The sequence below is a fragment of the Cydia pomonella genome, chromosome 2 (genome assembly GCF_033807575.1).
Source record: "Cydia pomonella isolate Wapato2018A chromosome 2, ilCydPomo1, whole genome shotgun sequence".
Taxonomy (NCBI): Eukaryota; Metazoa; Arthropoda; class Insecta; order Lepidoptera; family Tortricidae; genus Cydia; species Cydia pomonella.
The window spans coordinates 1240686-1265075 of record NC_084704.1 but is presented as its reverse complement, the minus strand read 5'-3'; the positions used below and the strand labels follow the sequence as shown (position 1 = coordinate 1265075).

The window sequence follows — 24390 nt, the reverse complement described above, 5'->3', positions numbered from 1 at the left end:
TATACTTAGCTAAAACATAGAAGAATAGTCAATTATCTAAAATTAGCGACCTACTTCTTAAATAAATACCTCTTTATTGAGACGGATACGAAAGCTTAAGATTGTTAAGACCATTTTACTCATTTCCTCAAAGGTTAACTGGAAGAGATCCCATACAGGGATAAGTTCGCCTTTGTTGTATTTAATTTACTCTGTACGTGTTTTTTTACGTGTTTTTATTTCTATTTCTATGTACAATAAAGTATATACATACATACATACATACTTACTAAAATGTGACTAAGTATTAGATTAGATGTTTTTTCCTTACTAGGTATATGAACGAAATTTAATCCTACCAATAAAAACCCGACAGTATATACTTATAAGTTAAATAAATAATTAAGTATGTTATTAGGTATGTTCATAGAAACTAATTTGAATTGAAAAGTTTTTTTAGGATTAGTGTTAACGCAAACAAGCTTTTTGCCTTCCTATTATTTGTAAAACATTTATTACTTCTAACAAATATATTTTAAAGCCTTCGCCCACCCAGTCGTTGTATTAAGTTTTTACTTTACTGATTAATGGCACATTATTTTATTTAAGTATTTTTTGCTGTTTAGGATTTAAATTTAATCCTTTATTTTGGTTAACTTTTAGTGTGGTGACATTTAGCCGAGAAAAGGACGTGGATGCCAATGTGGATGGTATTTGTTTATTAAGAGTACACAATTACTTAAATAGAAGACATCGATAACATGGGTTACTGCTGGACAATGTCTTAAGGCATTAAGTCTGCCAGTCAACCATGTTTGCGCCATTTATACAATTTTATATCGTGCAATAATGTTTAAATAAATAAATAAACATCTGTAACATCTTGTTCAGTTTCGATTTTAGGCACAAAAGCTCCGCAGGCAGAGGCTTTTACCAACTAGACGAGAGGTTGTCGAATCGAATGCTGTGTATGATGTGTGGCAATTATATTTTAATTTTAAAAATTAGCTTTTTTCTAGTTTCAATGGCTATTTATATTACAGCTGCGTTTTTTACAATAAAAATATCTGATTCTGAGTTATCCATTACCTATACAAATAATAATATGTCTATTATTATACATATTAAAGAATTGTTAGTGTAATGATGACAGGGTGTGAAAGGCGAAGGTCGGTTGGATTAGATCAATTGCTTACTATAATTGAATTAATCTTATCTTTTAATTCAATAATGCGATGTAATTACAATCATTGAGTCTAAGTGCCAGTCTGAAAACATATCATTATTTTTTATCAAGTTTGACTTATGATTAATGATTGTCTAGAGATCTTAAGAGGAAAAGAGGACGGCTGCTTCTCCGTATAGACATAGTCTCCATTTTCCTCTATGGACATTGATATTATGGAAAAAGGCATATATTAATGTATATTTACAATAACAATATACATAATGGATGTATACAGAGGATTACTATAACTAGCTGAAATCTAAAACAAGATAATATTTATGCTAAATATTTTTACATAATTTGATGTATATGTACCATAGCTATAACTTCAAGTTTGACTTTTTTTAATTGTTTTCGAAATTAGGTGCGAAAAATAGATTTCATACAAATTTTTAAATCCTCCTAACTCTTATAATTCTCGTACTGGCGCCCCTTAACTGTAATGTTATAAAATTGTATCTTAATAAATATCAATATCAATCAACAGGTTCGTTTTGTCAATCATCACCATAAACCATAATTCCACGAAGTTGTAGGCAGAAGCTATAGGTATTTGAGCGTTTCTTTATTGCCCTTTTTTGCCACTTTTGTGTTATATCTTGTCAGGATCGCGAGCCCTTTTATCCTTGTAGGAGAAAAATAGTGTCCCAAAATTTCCATACATTTATTAGACTTTCCTTTTTGTTACCGCCATACAAAGTATATGGTAACACAATAGGACAAAAATATGGGATTTTTTAAACCCATTAGGATCGAAAGAGTTTGTGATTCTGAGTAGAAATAACACAAAATGTATGAACAAATATAAAATTAATTAAAGTGGCATTTTTATAAAAAATATACTCATTTATAAACGTCATATTTTCATAGAATTTGACATTAAAGATGAAATTACGACACTTGTTGCAAGTTCCATGCAGAGTTATTATATATATAATTCTATTCATTCCAAATCCAACCTTTTGTAACGGTTCGCTTAGGAAGCTTGGGGTAACGCTCTATTTTTTTTTGTTAAAACGAAAATCTGTCTTTCCAATTCAGTAACAAAAGGAAACTAGGCCTTATTTAACTCAAGTTTTCTCACGATATTTTCCGAACGACACAATTTTTTTGGTATAACTTTTTTCAAGTATTATTCTGATATGAGTCGAGATTCGAATTGCTGCCGATTCTCGGCGATCTTGTGGCCGCCGAAAATGATATCAGTCGCATCTCTAGTTGTCTTTCCGTGGGTGTATAAAGTAGTACCCACATATAATATATCGATCAGCACAATCAGTGGCAAGGCCACGCGTGGGCTCCGTCATTACATTAAGGTATCAAATCGACATTTTGTAACTTTGACGAGTGTCGGCGAGAAATATTGAAGTTGGGACGAATTGCGAAATTATACAAAGAATTTAATTTCCGATCCATTGCCATATATAGTGACAATCAATATGAAAGTCGGTAGAAACCTCATACTATTTATTGTCATTGTTGATAAGGTCCGAAATGGGTCAGAAATTAAATTCTTTGAACAATTTTGAAATTCGTCCCAACTTCTATTTTTTCTCGCCGCCACTTTTACTGACTGACACTGACACTTTGGCTGTCATAATCATTATTAGTCGTAGGTACAGACTTACGACTAATAATGATTATGACAGTCACGGTCCGATTCGAAGAATCATTAAGACACGTTCAAGATCTTGGAAAGATCTTTAAAAGATCGATAGCACAACGACATGTCAAAATTGACGTTTATTTCGATTCCGCTGTGATCCCAGTAAGATTTATCTACGATATTTCTAACGTCAAAGTGACGTTGGTTGCCCGTTTCGAGCTGCTACTGTCAATTATACGACATACCTACAAACGATATCTAAACCAGAACTTATCGGTATCGTATCTTATTCTTCGAATTGTGCCGTACTACCAGGAAAAGAATGCAAAAGAGCTCAACGAGGGTCGGCAAAGCGTATCGTATGTTACTCCTCTGGAGTTGCAGGCGTACATAGGCTACGGAGATTGCTTACCATCAGGCGGGCCGTATGCTTGTATGCCACCGACGTAGTATTAAAAAAAAACGATCTAAATGTAGGTACGACAGTTGTACCAATCACAATTTGTACTCTAAATAGGTACTAAATTATGCTAAACTTATGAAACACAACAACAAGCGATATAAAAGTCGTTCTTACTTTAAGTAGGTACGCATAATTAAGATTTTGTAACTAACAATTTCGTACTACAAAATAAAAAGCCGAGCAAGTGCGAGTCGGACTCGCGCACGAAGACTTCCGTACCTTTATTTATAAAAACGGCAAAAGAATGTTTGTTGTATGGGAGACCCCCTTAAATATTTACTTTATTCTGTTTTTAGTATTTGTTGCCACTATAAAGTGGCAACAGAAATACATCATCTGTGAAAATTTCAACTGTCTAGCTATCACGGTTCATGAGATACAGCCTGGTGACAGATGGACGGACGTACGGACAGCGAAGTCTCAGTAATAGGCTCCCGTTTGACCCTTTGGGTACGGAACCCTAAAAAAACATGTTTCACAAGAGGATATCTTCATTGTTGCTTATAAATTAACAGTATCAGACCAAAAAGTGGCTTCCTAGTTAATAGATATAGGGATAGGTTAGTTATACACCGTTAATAAAGTATATTTGAGATACTAAGTTTAATTACATCGTGTTGAGTTGCAATTCAGGCGATTCATGTTTACGTGCAATTCCTCGGAGCACTCTCAGATGTCGTCGCGTACATTCACCATCGTCGGAATGCACGCTTTATTTACACTAGGGGTACTGAGGGCCTACCGCGAACCACGTTCGACGTGTTGCCTCCCTGTCACACTAACGTACGAATTTACAAGTGCGACAAAGAGGTAACACGTCGAACGTGGTTCGCGGTAGGCCCTCTGATCGTATTATACGTTTGTTATTTAGTTGACAAGCTCTCTAGAAGTATAGCTTGTTCGAGCTGCTGAAATAAAAATATGGCAACTTAAATGATTCTAAGATTCTTCTAAAAATTAATATAGATCACAGATTTTAGATTTATGTGCACTTCATACCTTTTCACATTGACAATTGTCAAAAATTATTGTCACTATAACGAAGTGACACAGAAGTCAGATTCTTTAATCGTACGCGATGCATTACGACCAGTGATCGGAACTATGGGAGTAAAACTTTAAAAAAACTTATCAAGCGGACGTAAAAAGAGTGCTTATAGTCTTAAAAATATTCGAATATCTATGAATGTAAATATTTTTATGGCTGTAAGTACTATACTATTCCTATCCCTATGTACATGAATATTTTTAGGGCTGTATGCACTATTTTATGTCCGCTTAACAAGTTTTGTTAAAGTTTTACTCCCATAGTTCCGATTACTGATTACGACTCTTGCTTACCAGTAGTTCTTTGGAATACTCTCAGATGTCATCGGGTCCATTCAGCATCGCCGGAACGCTCGGTGTTCTCAGAACCACACGAGTTCCTGGAATGGAGATTTACATCTCGTTGTTAGTGATTCTTTAGACCTAAGTGGAATGTTAAGTAAAATACGTAATATGAAATTACGTAAACGACTAGCAATGTGCCAAAGAAAATCGTCATAAATTGCAAAGTTGTATGTAGTCAGCACTATGGAAAATGGCGTCGCTGCGCAGTTGCGCCAACTTTGCGTCGAGCAGCAGCCATAGTGTTGACTAGACTTGAGAGACGCTAGTGTTGAGTGGCCCGATTTTTCTGCACATTTTTTTCCCAACCCTCTTACAATTTTTTCGATTCCTATGACATATAAAATAGAAGCTAATAGACGAAAATAAACTGCACGTAAACGAAATGAAAATGCTGCGATGGTCGGCCGGCGTAACAAAGCTCGATAGGATACGCAACGAATACGTCAGAGGTTCCTTCAAAGTTGCACCCATAGGGGATAAGCTGGTGGAGAGACGAATACGTTGATTTGGCCATGTTATGAGAAGGGACGAAGAGTACCCAGTCAAAAAGGCCTTGGCTATCCCGGAAGAGAGAAGAGGAGGAGGGCGCCCGCTAGCTACGTGGTGGACAACCGTAGCCAAAGATCTGGAACGGGCACAGCTGAACACAGAGACAACCCAGGACAGGTGGTCCTGGCACCTAAGGACGAGGAGAGTCGACCCCAAATTAAGGGATAAGGCAAGGAAGAAGAGAAGATATAAAATAGACGCTAATGAGTTACATAAATATTAAATGAAATAGTCGTCATGAGTTAAGGACATTGAGCAATAATCCTTAATCTGAACGGGATCTTATTAAGTGGAAACTGCATAATAATATCCACATGAAAGTTTCCAGAAATTTTGAGATTGCTCTTTAAGTTCTGCAACATGCATATTGATATGAACAAATTGCATGAAGCCACCTTAACTGCCCTAAGATTCCTCGTATCTAGTTCTAGAGAGCTGACTGTACTACTCGCTATTCAGGAAACAGGATAGGTTTAGAAGATAAGTTGGCAGCGATTTTGTTAGCCCAGATGGTGCACGGATTTTAAACGTCAAAATTATATGAACTTATGACGTTTACTTGACACTTGCACCATCTAGGCTTTCAAAATCACTGCTTAAAACTGTAAACTTATCTTAGTCTGACTCCTTGACTCTAACTCCTTCCCAAATATTTTAAAATCATAAGTTACGGGGTGAGAGGGTTAAGTTGGGTGGGCTATTACATTAAGTTTAACTTTTATATCTCAAAATTTGATTGTCATCGTTTCCCCTAGACTTTCCATATGGAAAAACAAAGCATGATGAGTTTATGACGGACGCTGTCAAAGTAATCTTTTTTTTTATACTACGTCGGTGGCAAACAAGCATACGGCCCGCCCGATGGTAAGCAGTCTCCGTAGCCTATGTACGCCTGCAACTCCAGAGGAGTTACATACGCGTTGCCGACCCTAAACCCGCCCCCTAGTTGAGCTCTGGCAACCTTACTCACCGGCAGGAACACAACACTATGAGTAGGGTCTAGTGTTATTTGGCTGCTGTTTTCTGTAAGGTGGAGGTACTTCCCCAGTTGGGCTCTGCTCTAGAACTGGAATGACATCCACTGGCTAGCTGTGCCCTACTACACAAAGCGAGATGACATTCACAATGCCTATACCTCTCTTCATAGTATGGGGTGTGGAATTAAAAGGAGTGAAATCTCTAATGGCGGAACTGTTGCAAAAGTGTCCAGCTGTCAGCTATAAATAATAGTTCCAAATCTCTCCAGAGTTGCCCTAGAGTATCTAATAGACATGCGCGAAACAGTGCTTCAAAAAGTAATGCTATATCACATCACTTTTTCGAAAACGTAATGTTACACTGAGATATCACATCACTTATCACTCGAAACGAAACATTTACCCGAACGAATACAGCGCGCGGGCGTGCGCGTGATGGCAACATTACACTCATCACAGTACCAACTACATTACGCAGCGAGTGTTAGGACTCTAGGGCGTATCATATCGGCGCGTCGATCTATTACGCATTGCGTTTTGTCACCGCCATGTGGTAGATAGTTTTTGTTAATGTTTTTATTTTTATAGTCGTAAAATATGCATCGTAGATAAAAAATAAAAGAAAATATCTGTTAATTAATGAGATAACGCCATCGAGAGTCACATGGTAGTATTTTTATTTGGGTATATCAATAAAATTATGATATGATACTGATACGAGAATGTACTGTAAACACTAGCTCACTATTAAATTAAAGATAAATAAGTCACTTCACTCGTGCTTAATTTAGTTAAAACAGTAAATACGTTTTTGTTCGTCAAATTCAAACTCGCAAGCGAATTATCATTTAGCCGCATCCTTATAGGTAAAATACTAAAAACATTGTAAGCTCTATGGTAACGCATTACAGTTTTAAATCGATTGTAGGTGCAAAAATCCGTTATCGTATCAATTTAATGAAATTTGCAATAACTCAAATGCGACTGCTACCGACCGGCCGAGCGGACCGATCCGAAGTGTTCCGAAAGCATTGCGGAATGAGAGCGAGCGAGCAGTGAGTGCGGGTGCGAGCGGGATAGCAAAGTAATGATAGCATGGCAAACAAACATCACACATCACACCATCACGTCTCATTGCTCATTATACATTACGCGGATTGTACTTGAACGGACCTTTCGTACCGACTACCGGCGCGTCAATCTATATTGATGCTTTACGAGTTTACGCGCGCTTCGGCCAGTAATGTGCTCGAGTGATGTTTGAAGTAATGCTTGGTTTCTCGGAGTGATGCGTAATGCAATATTACGCGTTTGAGTGATATCTCATTTGTGATGTTACGCGCATTACTTACACATGTCTACAGTTCGTTCGCGTTTAGAATGCAGTAAAATCATTACAAGCCGCCGGCCTAGCGATGCTCGTAACCAATCAAATCGTTCCCAATTAGAAAATATGCCTTCAAATGATCATTGTCAAACTATATTTTCTAATTGGGAACGATTTGATTGGTTACGGGCGTAGCTAGGCCGGCCGACAATAATGATTTTACTGCATTCTAAACGCGAACGAACTATAGTATCTAAGAACCTAGGCGTTATTGACGGAGTGAAGTGCGCTGTCCATGATTTTTTTTTTGTACAAGTATTCTAGGTATTGTAGCGCCACCTATTTAAGGTTTTTTGATGACACTTTTTGGTACATGGAGATTTATTTCCTTACCTCCACCTTCCGTACGAGTAAGGTTTACATTTGGCGTTTGAGTGATGTTTGTGTTTATGATATAGGGAGCGTGCATGAACTGTAGGAGGCAGCACAGGAGCCGTCAGATTTTTGGCGCGAGGCGTAAATGTGATGTTTTTTGTTCCGATGTAGCCTACAAGATGGCAGAACCAACTATGCACAAGAAAACACGTGACGTGTACATGTGCATGTTTATGGTTCCGATTCAGGCCCTTCAATTTGTCGAAACAATAGATTTTCAAACGAAGTTTAACTCAATCAACGACAGTAAACAGCCCACAAAAGTACTTAAGCTTGTAAGGGCAAATTAAATCAACCATAATTGTAAAAATCACCTACAAGTAACATTTTCGAAAGACTACATAGTTCAATACTTAAAGTACTAACTTCCAAAATGGCTAAAACCACAAATACTGCCGCAAATTTAAGCTGTTTTAAAACTAAGTGATAAAATTTCGTAAGTAAGGTATTTTCGCGCGAAGTGGCATTTAGTTAGGACAGGCAGACAGGCAGACAAATGTTCGCGAATGTTATAGATCGCTGAGTGGACGCGGTGCGTGGGTTGACAAGCCTTCTGTGTGGGGTTTGGTGTTTACGACGAGATTCTAGCGTATAATTAAAGTTGGACCTAATTAATATTTATTTATTTAAACTTCATTGCACAATTTTACAAAAAAGAGTACAAATGGCGGACTTAAATTAACATCTTGAGGCATTATCTACCAGTCAAACATTGGGCTAAACAGAAACAGTTAGTTTGGTGCAGGATTGTTATAAAAAGTTCATATGGAAATAGACGCAAGTCGAGACTACTTCATAGTAGAAGTCCTGATATTACTCATATAGTAATATTAGGGTTTAGAAAGCAGACTATTTTGCAGAGAAGCCAAATTGCGCCAAAGAACACTACTTTAAATGGGTTGCTATTATGGTTTCTGAAGGATTTTAACTTAGGTAGATCTGGCCCAAAAAGCCTTGAATTCATTTCATTCCTTTTTTTAGTTTCCTTCCCTTCCCTTGAAATCCTTATGATGGTTTGTAAAGACATCACTTAAAATGAACTGGAGGGAAACGGGTTATCGCTGGAAAGGGAGGCATCAGCCAAACAGTGAACACTCTAGATTTATATAATAAATATAATACCCAGTCTGGTAAAATAAAACACTTTCCGTAAGCTAATCCCTTGCACCACACCCGGCATAACTTTCCCAATATGATTCGGCTGACTTACCTACAAGGGCGATAATGGATGAAATTTAGGAATTCCATTTGATACACGGCGACATAGTTGGCTTATTTCCAACTTATCTCGAACGATTTATGTTTATTTGTGTTTTTCATTGAAATATTTATTGGACCACGGTCTTGGACAAATTAAATGGCGTTTTAGGTATTTTGTTGTACGTGACATATTTCGAATTGTTGATATTGTTGGTGACTTATGTTTTTAGTGATCTTTACGAGTCTATTTTAGTTTCCATTAGCAGCGAATGGGTCTCATGTTTCCAACAACATTTTTGTATGTTTTCGCATTTTGATCATTGCGTGGTATGGTTTTGAAACCGTGTTAATGTCATCCGTTCTATAAGTATCTGACTCAACCCATTTCAAGGAAATCTTACAATTGTATAAATTATATTAGTAAAAACCCTTATCATGTTCTTAGATAATCAACAAATTAGTTCGCGAGCTAGGACTCGATTTCTATGACCAAATCGCCCGGGATGCTATTGAATAGCATCCCGGGCGATAATTCGTAAAATGGTTAAAGGCGATGTGTAATAAACCGTCATGAACGTCAGCTACCACTCCGTGGGTGAGTTGAAAAACTAAGCACGAAAAAAAATTAGTCATCGCAACCCGTCTAAAACTTAATCAGATGATATTGTCAATAAATAAAATTGCTACCCGGTTGTATCGCATTTTTTTTATTCACTATGAATTTAAACTATCATCTTATTGAATAATAATTTTCATAATAAGGTAAAGTCTGTACCATTATTTATATTGTTTAAGAAAAGCATATCGAATAATTCTAATACATACTCCATAATATCACCCTGAACTCTGAAGAAAGAGCCACCAGTCACACCACATAATCTTCCAGACCTTATCTTGGATTTAAGATCAAACTTTTTATGAAGGTCGTATTCACGTTACCAAATCAAGTTTGCATCTCTATTCATTGACATGCGTCCCTTCGCTGCCCTTTGCACGCGTGCTCGCGCAGCGCACCCGCGGATCAACATTTGACAGTTCAATTTCACAATATTATAGATCTTAGCGCTACTACTAGATCTCGAAACGAAATCACCAAACCCTTTTAACTTTTACCTCTAGCCGCACATAGACTTGATGAAAAAGGTCGCCCATTGTTTTTGAATCTATTTTGACAAATCGAAATATTTGTCTTGACAGGTTTTTATCGGTAGTCGGCTAGAGGTTAAGCATTATGCAGGTCCATTTCGTGATGTTAGACATCGTTAGTTTCTATTTTATTCTGTTTGTTGTATTATATTTGAATGTGTAGTTATTTTATAAATAAGTATTTATCTCTACTTATCTATCTATCTTTATTTAAATGCCAAATGAAACTCACGATTTCAAAACTATATATACTTTCGGTAAAAGAACGTCAAGGTGAGATCAATGTGCCAAACGATTATCATAACTGTAAAATCAAGCCCAAAGTGGAATAAAAACTTACATAAAACCAAAGTGATAATGCTAATAAAAATGATAGCAGCAATAATATTAAATATCTGCCGATATACAGGATGGTTTCTGGGTCGTGATCCAGAACCACTTTTTCTGAATCTATAAATGATTCACATTATCATACGGCAGAATTTGATTGAAAGATAATTAGTTTGATTTTTATTATTTTTCAAGTAAAATTAATCTTATACGAAGTAATCATGGTCACCCTATAACTTTTGACATACGCTGTATGGAAAGCGACAAGACGTCACATAGAGTAGGGTGACCAAACTGTATGCAAACATGATTTTTTTCTACTTGTCATCTGAAAAATAATCATAATTATTGGTGATAATAAATAATGAGCAACATCATTAGACTCACCTTTGAATTCTGTGTGATGTCTTGTTCTTTTGCTCCACGACCCCGAAATCACCCTGTATTGTAATAAAAAGTATTTGGTATGCGAGGTATTCAATTTCGTAAAGGTCTTTTAACTAGTAAAACGTAAATGCCAGAAAAAATAAATTTTCACCACACGAGCTGTCTTTGTACTTCAAAAACCGATAAGAAAGTTGCATTTTATCCACATGTGTGGCAAATTAATCTGATGCAAATTTTGTGTTGTTTGCTCATGTTAGCTTATTGAAGCGTAAGAATTGACTTTTGGAAGAGATGATTTAAAGTTATAAATATTTACGTTGGTTACGTTTAATGGACCCGGGTACGTCCTTAAACTACGTCCATAAGAGAGGTATGGGCATTGTGAATGTCATCTCGCTTTGTGTGGTAGGGCACAGCCAGTGGATGTCATTCCAGATCTAGAGCAGAGCCCAAATGGGGAAGTACCTCCACCTTACAGAAAACAGCAGCCAAATAACACTAGACCCTACTCATAGTGTTGTGTTCCTGCCGGTGAGTAAGGTTGCCAGAGCTCAACGAGGGGGGGCGGGTTTAGGGTCGGCAACGCGCATGTAAATGCTTACAGGCGTACATAGGCTACGGAGACTGCTTACCATCAGGCGGGCCGTATGTTTGTTTGCCACCGACGTTAAAAAAAAAAACGTTAATTTGAATTTTATTTGTGAATGTGAAGTTTGGAATAATTCGCTTGCTCGAATATCAATATTAAGCACGAGGAGTTAAACAGCAACTTTGCCACCCTGTAAAACAAATATCTTAATAATAAATCTCTAAATATCTCATTTGAATAAATGCGTTAAATTTGTTAGAGTAGTATATGTAATGGTTACTCACGTAATTTAAGTCAAAAAACGCTCGACATGTTTCATGTCTTTTTCGACTTAAAATACGAGAGTGACCCGTTTTTAGGGTTCCGTAGTCAACTAGGAACCCTTATAGTTTCGCCATGTCCGTCTGTCTGTCTGCCTGTCCGAGGCTTTGCTAAGTGGTCGTTAGTGCTAGAAAGCTGGAATTTGGTATGTATATAAAAAATCTATAAAGCCGATAAAGTCGTACAATAAAATCTAAAAATTTTTTTAGGATACCTCCCCTACACATAAAGTGTGGGTGAATTTTTTTTTTGCTTCAACCCTACAGTGTGGGATATCGTTGGAAAGGTCTTTCAAAACTTATAAGGGTCTTCAACAATCATTTTTTGATAAAGTGAATATATTCGGAGATAATCGCTCCAAAAGAAAAAAAAATATAGGTCCAAAAAATATGAATTAAAATCGTGGAAGTAGAACTTACGAAAGACATTAAATGAAAACTAAGCGGACATGATCAGTTTAGCTGTTTTTGAGTTATCGCAAAAAGTTTCCCCTTCATAGTAAAAAGACGTACATCCACAGTTCAACAGTTTGGTTAGCAATCTACTATACTTTAAGCTCCAGTTTAGCTTATTGTGACGGAAGAGTAACTACGGAACCCTACTCTGAGCATGCCCAACATCCCTTTGGCCGGTTTATTAATATATTTAATATGCCTGTGTCTCACAAAAGTTTTGTTATTAAAATTGCGAACAGTATGTGCTTGTATCTCCTATACGAATCCCTTCCCTTTTTATTCAGTACCCTTCGATAGGCTATTGGGACCGTGCGAAGTGCATGGTGGGGGTAAGTAAAGCGATCCCAGCGCATAAGGTGGTAAAAATTTGAACTAACTGCAGATAGCGTCTTTAACATTTCGTACATTTATATGGCTCGAAATGAAACTTTGGTTTACGATTACTCCTGAAATATTCATTTAAATTAAATGGTGTAAGGGACCATTGTAATTTGTATGAAATGTTTAATATAACTAACGTATTTATTTTGATAATTGTTAACAATGTATCCATGTAAATAGCTTTGCAAATGCCACATATTACGTGATCTTTTTCTAGAAGTTAAGAATGGATATAGTAAGTTATCCTTAAAAGATAGACATTTAACATCGCGGACTTTTTTGTAGACCTATGAATGAGAAACAACCCCACCATACATTGTGTTGTTATAGCTCACACGGATTAGGCAGCGTTTTCGATTAAAGCTCCTAGCCAGCGTGATTTTTTCCGACAACATCGTTATATTTCAAACAATTTACACAAAATCTTAACAATTATATACTTAAGCCTTCCTCAAGAATCACTCTATTGATAGATGAAAGTCGTATGAAAATCCGTTCAGAAGTTTTTGGTTTTGGAGTAGTTTTATAAGATGTAGTGAATTGACGTTTTCCCCTAGACTTGCGGACACTAGGTTGCGTGACAGTCGTGCACGCTCCAGAAAATATTAGTAAATTCAATCGAGAACCGTTGGTAGCACTCTGTATCAATCGTATCGTGAGATCACGGGTCTTCGCCTTGACATTACTATTGTCAAACCACGCTGTCCGAGTCTGTCTATAACCCGGGCTACATTCAATCAGTCAATTTGATGTTATTGTGTTACCACAAAAAAATACGATCATAGCTATGTTTACGTTTAGATACACACTATGTGATTGATTTTTGATTATTTTTTACAAGCTAAAGTTGTACCTAAGTAAGTTGAGTTGATTTGTTTATTCCTCTGTATTATGGTCATCAATGTTCATGGCTAAAACAATTTTAGAATAAGTATGTGTTTATCTGTTATGATGGTACACTCATAGGCAACTACAGCAGGTGATTATTTGCACTTTAAAAGACAGACTGTAAATGGTAAAAAATGTGAGCTAATTTCTATTCACTCGGTTGAATCGACGTGAGATAAAAAAAATTTATACTACGTCGGTGGCAAACAAGCATACGGCCCGCCTGATGGTAAGCAGTCTCTGTAGCCTATGTACGCCTGCACCTCCAGAGGAGTCAAAAGCGCGTTGCCGGCCCTAAACCCGCGCCCCCTCGTTGAGCTCTGGCAACCCTTACTCACCGGCAGGAACACAACACTATGAGTAGGGTCTAGTGTTATTTGGCTGCTGTTTTCTGTAAGGTGGAGGTACTTCCCCAGTTGGGCTTGCTCTAGATCTGGAATGACATCCACTGGCTGTGCCCTACCACACAAAGCGAGATGACATTCACAATGCCCATACCTCTCTTTTGGACGTAGTTTAAGGACGTACCCGGGTCCAAAAATGAAATGTCAATGTCACTTCATCGATTTCATTTGCTCATCATCTAGATCAGGAGTCAGCAAACTTAGAAGAAAAGCCGCAGTAGAAACACAGTTCCACGTCGCATGGCACTTGCAGCAAAGGACCCGCGTGTCATCGGTCCGACGGAATGAGCGATTACCTGCAGAAATAAGGACGGAAACATCCGATACGATTTTCAAGCGTCGATTGAGAAACTTTTTGCTGGAGAACCCATTCTATTCAATAAGTGAATTTTTGACATAACTGTATAATTTATTTTTGTATATTTGACAATGACATTGTTTTTGTTTCTTTTTTATTTTATTAGTACCTGGGCGACCGAGCTTTGCTCGGTTATAACTATTTATTGTAATATGGTGGTGTATGTCGTACAATAATCTTAACTACATTTTTTTACTAAATTAAACTTGTCTAAAACAATAAAAATTAAAAAATTACTTATATATAAACTTGAACATATAAAAAAAAAAGTTAATCACCGGGCGAGATTCGAACCCGTAACACTCGTTTAGCAGTCCGCGTCTTAAACCGCTGGACCAGACGGACAGTGGCCGGTAACACGAAATTAGCGACCATATTCTGCGTCGAAAGAATAACGCATGAAAACTCGGAAACACGCGTTTTCCCAAACATAAGACTAATCTAGATCGATTATTTACCCCCAAAAACCCCCATATACCCAATTTCAGCAAAATGCTTACAGCCGTTTCCGAGATCCCGGAAATATATATACATAAGAATTGCTCGTTTAAAGGTATAAGATATTATTGCTTTTCTATAAATTCTGGCTTGACGATCAGGTGAAAATTTCCATTTTATAATTATGGCTATCTGGATTATGATGTTGTTTTTAGTCATTATTAGAATTTATTTTTGACAATCACAATATAGATATGGATCTATATTGTGATTGTCAAAAATAAATTAAGTTAGAATTTACCGTGACCGACAATACGTCCAGCATGGTCATTTTCTATCGGATCCGTATCACACCCGTTCTGGGGTTAGCCAAGGTTTAATTTAAGGCCTATTCCTATTCCTATTTGGAATTACGATAAATGACTTGCCATCAGGAGTATGTAACGCCCGCTGCCTCCTCTATGCTGACGACCTAAAAACTTATCTGTAGGGTGGAGAAGGAGGCAGATCGTTAATCTGTGCAGGAGGACATTGCATCCGTGTTCCGTTGGAGCTTGAAAAATAAACTTAGCTTTAATACGTCCAAGTGCCAAGTTTGTACCTTTAGTCGAGCCTATGGCCCTATATATGCTCAGCATTTATTTGGATCTACGCCTATTACCAGAGTCGAGTCAGTGAAGATCTCGTCGTGAGATAACAGTAACATCAAATGTCAGTGCCACCTCATTGATTTCGTTGCTCATCATCTTGATCTAATCTATAATGAATACTTGGCAAATATGCAGGTTGATTGCGAGTTCTAACTGATGTCAGTAAATAACTAAACAAGTCTACCCGACAACATGGAAAATATTGAAAATTAACTGACATTCTACACTCAAATGGCTGATTACAATTGCCTTTTATGACATGACATAATAAGAATAATTTACTTTTTGTTTTTTATTTTTTGGATAGGTATTTGAAATGCTGGGCACAGGCCTCCTCTCATGCCCGAGAGGGCTCGGGCTATAGTCCCCACACTAGCCCAATGCGGATTGGGGACTTCACATACACCTTTGAATTTCCTCGCAGATGTATGCAGGTTTCCTCACGATGTTTTCCTTCACCGAAAAGCTAGTAGTAAATATCAAATGATATTTCGTACATAAGTTTCGAAAAACTCATTGGTACGAGCCGGGGTTTGAACCCGCGACCTCCGGATTGAAAGTCGGACGTCATATCCACTCGGCCACCACCGCTTATTTTACTTTAATTGATGATTATTATTTTACTGAAATGTAATTCAATTGACATCGACCTATTTATACGTATATTAATTTTTCTATTAACATGTTCAATTTGTAATTTTATGAATAAAAGAACATGAATAATAATATCCTTGAAATTTTTTAAAAGTCACCCGAACCTAGCCGCCGCTATACAATCGGAGCTTTCATTCTAAAATAACATTATTAAACAACATGACATTTGACATGAATATTTTGGGCGACCGCTCAGTACCCCTAGTGTAAATATTTTCGTGTTTGCGTTAAGTGTAATTTTGTATGAGATTTTTGACTTTCCAAAACGTCCCGCTTGGCGCGCTGTTTAAAAACCCATACAAAATGAGACTTAACGCAAACGCGAAAATATTTACACTAGGGGTACTGAGCGGTCGCCCAAAATATTCATGTCAAATGTCATGTTGTTTAATAATGTTATTTTAGAATGAAAGCTCCGATTGTATAGCGGCGGCTAGGTGCGAGTGACTTTTAAAAAATTTCAAGGATATTCATATTCATGTTCATTTATTCATAAAATTACAAATTGAACATGTTAATAGAAAAATTAATATACGTATAAATAGGTCGATGTCAATTGAATTACATTACACGTCACGTTTCGCTATCGACTAAATTTACACTAGGGGCACTGGCCTAGCAGGTATTGACGTGCTAGCATTTTTTTAGAATACTTTGTAACTACTACTTGTGAGTTCCTGTAATACGCTCTCTGTTTTAAATTTGAATCTTGTCGTCCTATTGTAAATTTAAACCAGTTGGTTCTCCTTAACATAAATCAATAAATAATGCGATTTTTGACAGTCGAGACCCATTAGGGGATTTAAATCTTCTCGGGTCAGAGGTGTAGGGTTAGAGCCGGTGTAGATTTATTTGACGTTCATAAGCGCATTGTAATAAATAATAAATAAATAAATATTATAGGACATTATTACACAAATTGACTAAGACAACGATATATATAATTATAAATACTTAAATACATAGAAAACACCCATGACTCAGAAACAAATATCCGTGTTCATCACACAAATATATGCTCTTACCAGGATTTGAACCCGGGACCATCAGCTTCATAGGCAGGGCCACTACCCACTAGGCCAGACCGGTCGTAATATGCCTACTTGTATAATAAACTATCTTTATCTTTATTAGAAATCAGAATCAGTGCAAGTCTTTCCAATAATGGGTCCCAACTGTTTCAAATCGCTATGTTGCACATTACTTTATGGGATATTGTTTATTTTTTTACCCGAAACCATGATGCAACAAAGAACTCTTTTGATTGACGCAGACTTATAGATTTCACTTTTAACTTTGCTTATAATAAAAATTAATTTACGTATTTTTAACTCCAGCATTATTTATTCTGTTAGTGTTAAATATCAAAAATGTGCATAAAAAATATTTAAATCAATTCCACTAAATCAGCAAGTTGTTAATTTACAATATTTTTTATGTCAAGGTACCTAATTATGTAAGTCTAGTCTAGTTTTATATGACAAATATTCCTAGAATGCCAATGTCTAATCGATACATTCAACTGTTGAATAAATCATATGAATTTTATAGGTGTAATATAAATTAATATAACATTCACATAATTATGATGTGTCTTAGTCCTTTTAGAATATAATTAATTGACTTGAAATGCCATATGTTTACTTATGATGAAAAACAACATTCTCGATGTTATGTTAGTAATCTTGAGCATTTAACCAACCGCAGACATCTTGTCTGTAATTTTCTGTACTAAACAGTCTGCCGATTTTTGCGGTAGAGGGGCACGTCAAATGTATGGCTATTTGTACCTTACGTACAAATAGCTATATCAGATAAACGTCAGTCCATACAATAAATATGACGTGAGTTTTCAAGAGGGGTAACCACTTAAAGGCGACTCCGGTTGGTCAAATGCTATGCAGTGTAGGCCAGTATAAGGGACGCAGCTATGCGGTGGAATGAGATAGCAATATCACTTGCTCCTTCTAACGCATAAATGCGTCCCTAGGGCTGGCCTACACTGGGCCATCTTGTAGAGGAGCCATAAGTTAGTAATAGTATTTGTTAACGCAATGCATAGGTAACATGCATTGAGTTCGGTTACCTAACGCAACATTAACCCTAATATGTTATCATTAGGCCTATTACACCTCTTATTAGGTAGGTATGTAACAGTCGGCATCAATAGTAACGAATCAGGCCACCCGTCAAAAGTGTATACCATTCTCTACTACAAAAATAGAATCAGTGCAAGTCTTTCCAATAATGGGTCCCAACTGTTTCAAATCGCTATGTTGCACATTACTTTGGATACATGGGATATTGTGTTTTTTTTTACCCGAAATCATGATGCAACAAAGAACTCATTTGACTGACGCAGACTTATAGATTAAACAAAAATAGTACATGTGTCGAACGCGTGGAAAACGAACTACACATACTCGTATATACCGCGAGCCAGGAACAGATTTCCATGACCAACTGCATTTTTGAAGAGTTCCCCCAATTTCTCTAGGATCCCAATATCAAATATACTTAACTTCGTAAGCATAGACTAAAGATAACTCTGCAGTGAGTTTTATGGAATAGACGTGCAAGTGTTATTTAAACGTCATAAATTGATACAAGTTTGATGTTTAAAATAACACTTGCACCTTGCACGTCTGTGCTATTAGAATAGCTGCAGAGTTATCTTGATCTGACTCTAAAAACAACAATAATTACGACTAACATTAAAGTCTGATATAACAATATCATTTGATTTTACATTTATTCAGGTTTTCTTAGTTTTAATTTAGATTTATTCATAGATATTTTATTATTATTATAAAGACAATCCAGACGCTAAACTAGTCCAATTTTTTCGCCACAATTGGCCACACCTGCGCACGGACCGATTTGTCAAGCAAATTGATAAAATCATCAAACTATTGATCTTTAGCCAATTTGGAACTGGTCGCTTGCGAAAAGGAGCTCTGTCAACGACTGGTTCTCTAGTTCGATCACTGAACCATTTGAAGGACAAATGCTAATTTTAAACTGGTAATTATGACAATTGCGTATTGGTTTATTTGATCCAATTATGAATAGGAACTGAAATAATTGGGACTGTCATATAAATAGGCGTAGAAATAACTACTTAACATATCCGTTATTCTGTACTTAACCAATAGGTATAAGCAATGCCGGATTTAGAGGTCTGGAGGCCTCGGGCAATAAAGGAGTGGAGGCCCCTGGCCCCAAATTTTTTCCAAATAAAATGGTTTTACCGAATTCTCTATTGTGGGGGGGCCCCTCTTTTGTGGAGGCCCGGGGCAGTAGCCCCGGTTGCCCTCCCCTAAATCCGGCCCTGGGTATAAGTTTCATTTCCTACTGCCGGTTTTTTTTATTCGGTCTCAATTTAATAAATTTTTGATATTGTTACAGACTAACAATAGTCTTGAATGCTTACATGAACTGAGAAGTTTTATTCTATTTGGTTTTTGAAAAAAATAAATTTAAAAAAGTCATTAGTAATACAGTCAGCATCAAAAGTAGCGAATGAAACAACGCGCCAAAAGTATTTGATATTCCTTACAACTTTTCCAAAAGTAGATAATTTTCTAAAATTCGCATTCAAAAATATATCTTTTACAGTCTTAGTTGTTCTCTATTAAAGACATCACGTTTTGTTAAGCTGTTACAGAATGGTAGATACTTATGAAGCGTTATTTGATCCGCTACTTTTGATGCTGACTGTACATACAGCAAGCAACAGCAAACATTTTTGACTAATCGTTTTGACTGAGCAACTTGATTCGACTAAACAGTCAACCACTCTAGGTATAAGCATTCATTACAGCACAGTAGCAATAAGTATACATCTTTTGAGAACTATGATAATATACCATATAGAACTATTGTTTACATTCAAACTCTTAAGTGCGACAATGGGCTCGGGTTTTTGGTGTCCCAGCGCGCACAAGTTTTTTGCAGAAATCGCTAAATGTCTCGTTGACGGCACTGGTGACCGAAGAGCTGGCGGCATTCTCGCAACATATATTGCTATACAACGAGGAAATGCCGCCTGCATCCTTGGTACCATCTGTATATATCCATTATGTATATTGTTATTATTAGGTTTGAGGATGAAAATGCCACTTTAGGCATGAATAGGTACTGCTAAATACGCCATCATTAGATTATTTTTATATTATTTTTATTACTTACCTAAGTAATATTTATGACTGTTCGTGTTCATAATAATAACCTTTTACTCATTATTAACACGCTTAATATTATAAATAATTTATGTACCTACGCATAATCGTTAAAACATTTTATGTTAATCGCAGTTTTTATAGACTCGTCCTTTTAAGGCGAACTTAGTCTAATTTGCAATATTTCTGATTAAAAGTATTTTAATAGTTACTTATATGGTTATCTTGTGCTAATTTCACACATTAAAACAGTTTAGTAAGTCATTAATAACTTGTTAAAATCTGAGCAGAGGTTATAGAGGAAAATAAATGTAAATTGTACCTTTATTTCAAGATTTATAAAGATGATGTCTTTCTTCTCAATTTGTCCTTATTTTTTATTTTTGATGGCTCGATTTGCCTACGAGTATATTGTTCTACCATACCATAGGTATTTTATCTAAATACTTGTTGTATTGATTTGTAATAGTACATTACTATAGAGGCCGGGAAACGTAGGGTTGCATGCCAAGTATATATATACGGCTGAGCGTAGCGAAGCCGGATAGAGATACGCGGCCTGCAACCCCGTTTCTCGCCGAGATATGTATAGTGCTTTTCTGAAACTTGCAATAAAAAAAAAATTTTGTCAATTTGTTTTGTGGCGACCTACTCGGCTCGCCACTCTACCAGCGGTACAACCCTACGCGCGAAGTCCGCGCGCCTGCGCGATGCGCCACCGCCGTTGCTTAGCAACGAATATGCACAACAAATCACCGTACCAAGCTAACTGAAGCTAGTTGATGGTTGGATGCCAAGACGTTGTGTCACAATTTGACGTTAAAAAACAAAAGAAGGTTGCTTTACAGTCCTAGGTGTGTAAGGCAGTATGAAATTCCTTTACATATCATCTTCACTCATGCTACCTGATATGTAGTATTTCCGGACCTAATTTGACGTAAGTCATGTCATCATTTCATAGCAAGTTTGAGAAAAAGAGCCTTTGAGGCCTGCTTACAGAATATATTTTAGAATTTTGAATAAAGGCCACAACAACCATTGAAAAACCCGTTGGAATCTGAAAATCCTGTAAACAATTGAATGAGTTCTTCAATGGCTGTTACACTTTGACATAATTATATCTAAGGACGGGCCTTACGGGCACTAAGAATGGTGATAGTTGTGCCGTTCTCGAGAACGTTCCCGGTTTTTTATGGGGAATGTTCTCTTGCGAGATAGTAAACGGAGAACATTCTCGAGAACGGCACAACTATAGCGGCGTCAATCACGATTTCGAGCCTTACAGCTATTATACGTAGTGTGGTAGTTTTCACTGTTATGTGCGTCTCTCATCTTATCCTGTAATATATCTAAACGTCTTTTCTTTGTTGCAGAGTCGGCATGGAGAGCCGAGTGGGCCTAGACTACATCGTCGAGCATGCCGAGTACGCCAGCAAGCTCGCGGCGGCGCTCACGTCGCCCGCCGCGCCTGTTAAGAAGCAGGTAGGTCTAATAATTGAAGTGAGACAGATATAGTAAGAAGCAGATGAGTCTAGGAACGAAGCCAAAATCCGCAAGGAGAGCCGAGGGGGCTAGACTACATCGTCGAGCATGCCGAGTACGCCAGCAAGCTCGCGGCGGCGCTCACGTCGCCCGCCGCACCTGTTAAGAAGCAGGTAAGTCTAATAATTGAAGTGAGACAGATATCGTATAGAATTATGAATTATGAATTATAGTAAGAAGCAGATGAGTCTAGGAACGAAGCCAGAGTCCGCAAGGAGAGCCGAGGGGGCTAGACTACATCGTCGAGCATGCCGAGTACGCCAGCAAGCTCGCGGCGGCGCTCACGTCACCCGCCGCGCCTGTTAAGAAGCAGGTAAGTCTAATAATTGAAGTGAGACAGATATCGTATAGAATTATGAATTATGAATTATAGTAAGAAGCAGATGAGTCTAGGAACGAAGCCAGAGTCCGCAAGGAGAGCCGAGGGGGCTAGACTACATCGTCGAGCATGCCGAGTACGCCAGCAAGCTCGCGGCGGCGCTCACGTCGCCCGCCGCACCTGTTAAGAAGCAGGTAAGTCTAATAATTGAAGTGAGACAGATATCGTATAGAATTATGAATTATAGTAAGAAGCAGATGAGTCTAGGAACGAAGCCAGAGTCCGCAAGGAGAGCCGAGGGGGCTAGACTACATCGTCGAGCGTGCCGAGTACGCCAGCAAGCTCGCGGCGGCGCTCACGTCGCCCGCCGCACCTGTTAAGAAGCAGGTAAGTCTAATAATTGAAGTGAGACAGATATCGTATAGAATTATGAATTATGAATTATAGTAAGAAGCAGATGAGTCTAGGAACGAAGCCAGAGTCCGCAAGGAGAGCCGAGGGGGCTAGACTACATCGTCGAGCATGCCGAGTACGCCAGCAAGCTCGCGGCGGCGCTCACTTCACCCGCCGCGCCTGTTAAGAAGCAGGTAAGTAGTTGAAGAGAGACAGATATAGTAAAAAGCAGGTGTCAGTCTAGGAACGAAGCCAGAGTCGGCATGGAGAGCCGACGAGTGGGTCTGGACTACATGGTCGAGCATACAGAGTACGCTAGCAAGCTCGCGGTGGCGCTCACATTGCCGGTATTGCCTGTTAAGAAGCAGGTAAGTCAAGACGAGACGAATGCCCAGTGCCCACATTTTTTATAGTTATAAAAACAATGGCAATAGAGTTACCTGAGGAGTTACACAGAGCGCGACAGCGCTCATAGCGTGCGTTCAGTGGCCCTTGGGTGTGTAAACTGACGCCCTAGCCGCGAAAAACTTCTTAATTTGCCTCTCTGTCGTTAGAATATGCAAGAGCTATAAAAAGTCAGATTACGAAATTACGATTTTCGTTTTTGGCGGTACGTACGTCTTCTGAGTGGACGATCGAGCGAGGCGACCAGTGGGGCATGGATAAGTGTGGACGGATAATATAAATACTGCTCGCGGCGTCATCAGAGCACGCTGCTCAATTTCCCTAGACGCTCACGCCACGCGAAGTTGACGTTCTACTTGAAGTGCTGGACGCTCGGGTGCCATTGTAGGTAAAATCCGTCACACGCGTCCGAACTTATTGCATACTATTAATCCGCTCACCCGCTCCGTGCAACCGCACCAGCTAGCGGATGCCCTGAGGTAGATCTATCTGCATCAGAATGAAAAAGCTTGTCCTTATTAACGAGTAGATGTTGATGAAGTTTATCTTTGAATGATTTATTCACTATATTACTGAAACACTTTCCAAGCAGAAATAGTTTTGATTAGTTACCCTTTCTCTTTTTCTGGTATTTTAGTAGTTTTTATAGATTATTAGCCAAAAATAACTTTGAGAAAGCCTTTGTCTGTATGATCACTGCGTTGAGACTTCATCAAAACAGAAAACCAGATATAATTTGTTAAATTTATGGCGTAGCACGATTATTTATGTTGATTCCATGCAACAGTTTGAATATTTATGATACCGAATATATATTAATCAGTATTAATGTGTTGTTATTCTTTTGTCCAGGTGTTCGAGCTGCTGTCTGCCCTGTGTGTGTACAATGCTGACGGCTACGCCAGGGCGGTTGACACTCTCGACCGATATAAGGTAAGTCAACTGTTGGAATCAAAGTTTGTTGAGCGATCTAAATACCTGCGGTTTAACATGAGTTGCGTTTTTGCGCGCAAGTTCATACTTGAAGTCGCGCTAGATGTATGGAGTCGCGCGCGAGAACGCAACTCATGCTGGCAGGTCTGTACCATCTACGGTTTAAATGTGGACAATCCTAAAATTAGGCGTTAGACTGCTTAGTGGATTACTCGCCATCAATTATGCTTTAATAATACTTAATTTACAATAAACAAAATAAATTAAAAGTCCAATTGTTTTTTGTCTCAGTTATTATTTTTATATTAAAGTAATATTTTCCATTTTCCCGCTTGCTGGATTTGGTGAATGCTTGCAGACGATTCTGCTTGACTATATAAGTTTAAAATTCAAGCTCTAACATTGCACACCTGACCTGCTATTCAGTAAAATGAAATATGCAGATTTAAATGTATTTTTT

General features: G+C 37.7%; 1 protein-coding gene across 2 annotated transcripts in view; it reads left to right on the top strand.

Annotated features, from left to right (window-relative positions):
* The window catches only part of LOC133530964 (inverted formin-2), a 173440-nt gene that overhangs the window by 127620 nt on the left and 21430 nt on the right, over positions 1 to 24390 (top strand). For both annotated transcript variants that reach the window (XM_061869038.1, XM_061869031.1), the window contains 2 exons: positions 21712 to 21820; positions 23850 to 23930. In XM_061869038.1, the coding sequence (XP_061725022.1) occupies positions 21719 to 21820; positions 23850 to 23930 (183 nt within the window). In that variant the 5' untranslated portion in view covers positions 21712 to 21718. The remainder of the gene's footprint in view (positions 1 to 21711; positions 21821 to 23849; positions 23931 to 24390) is intronic.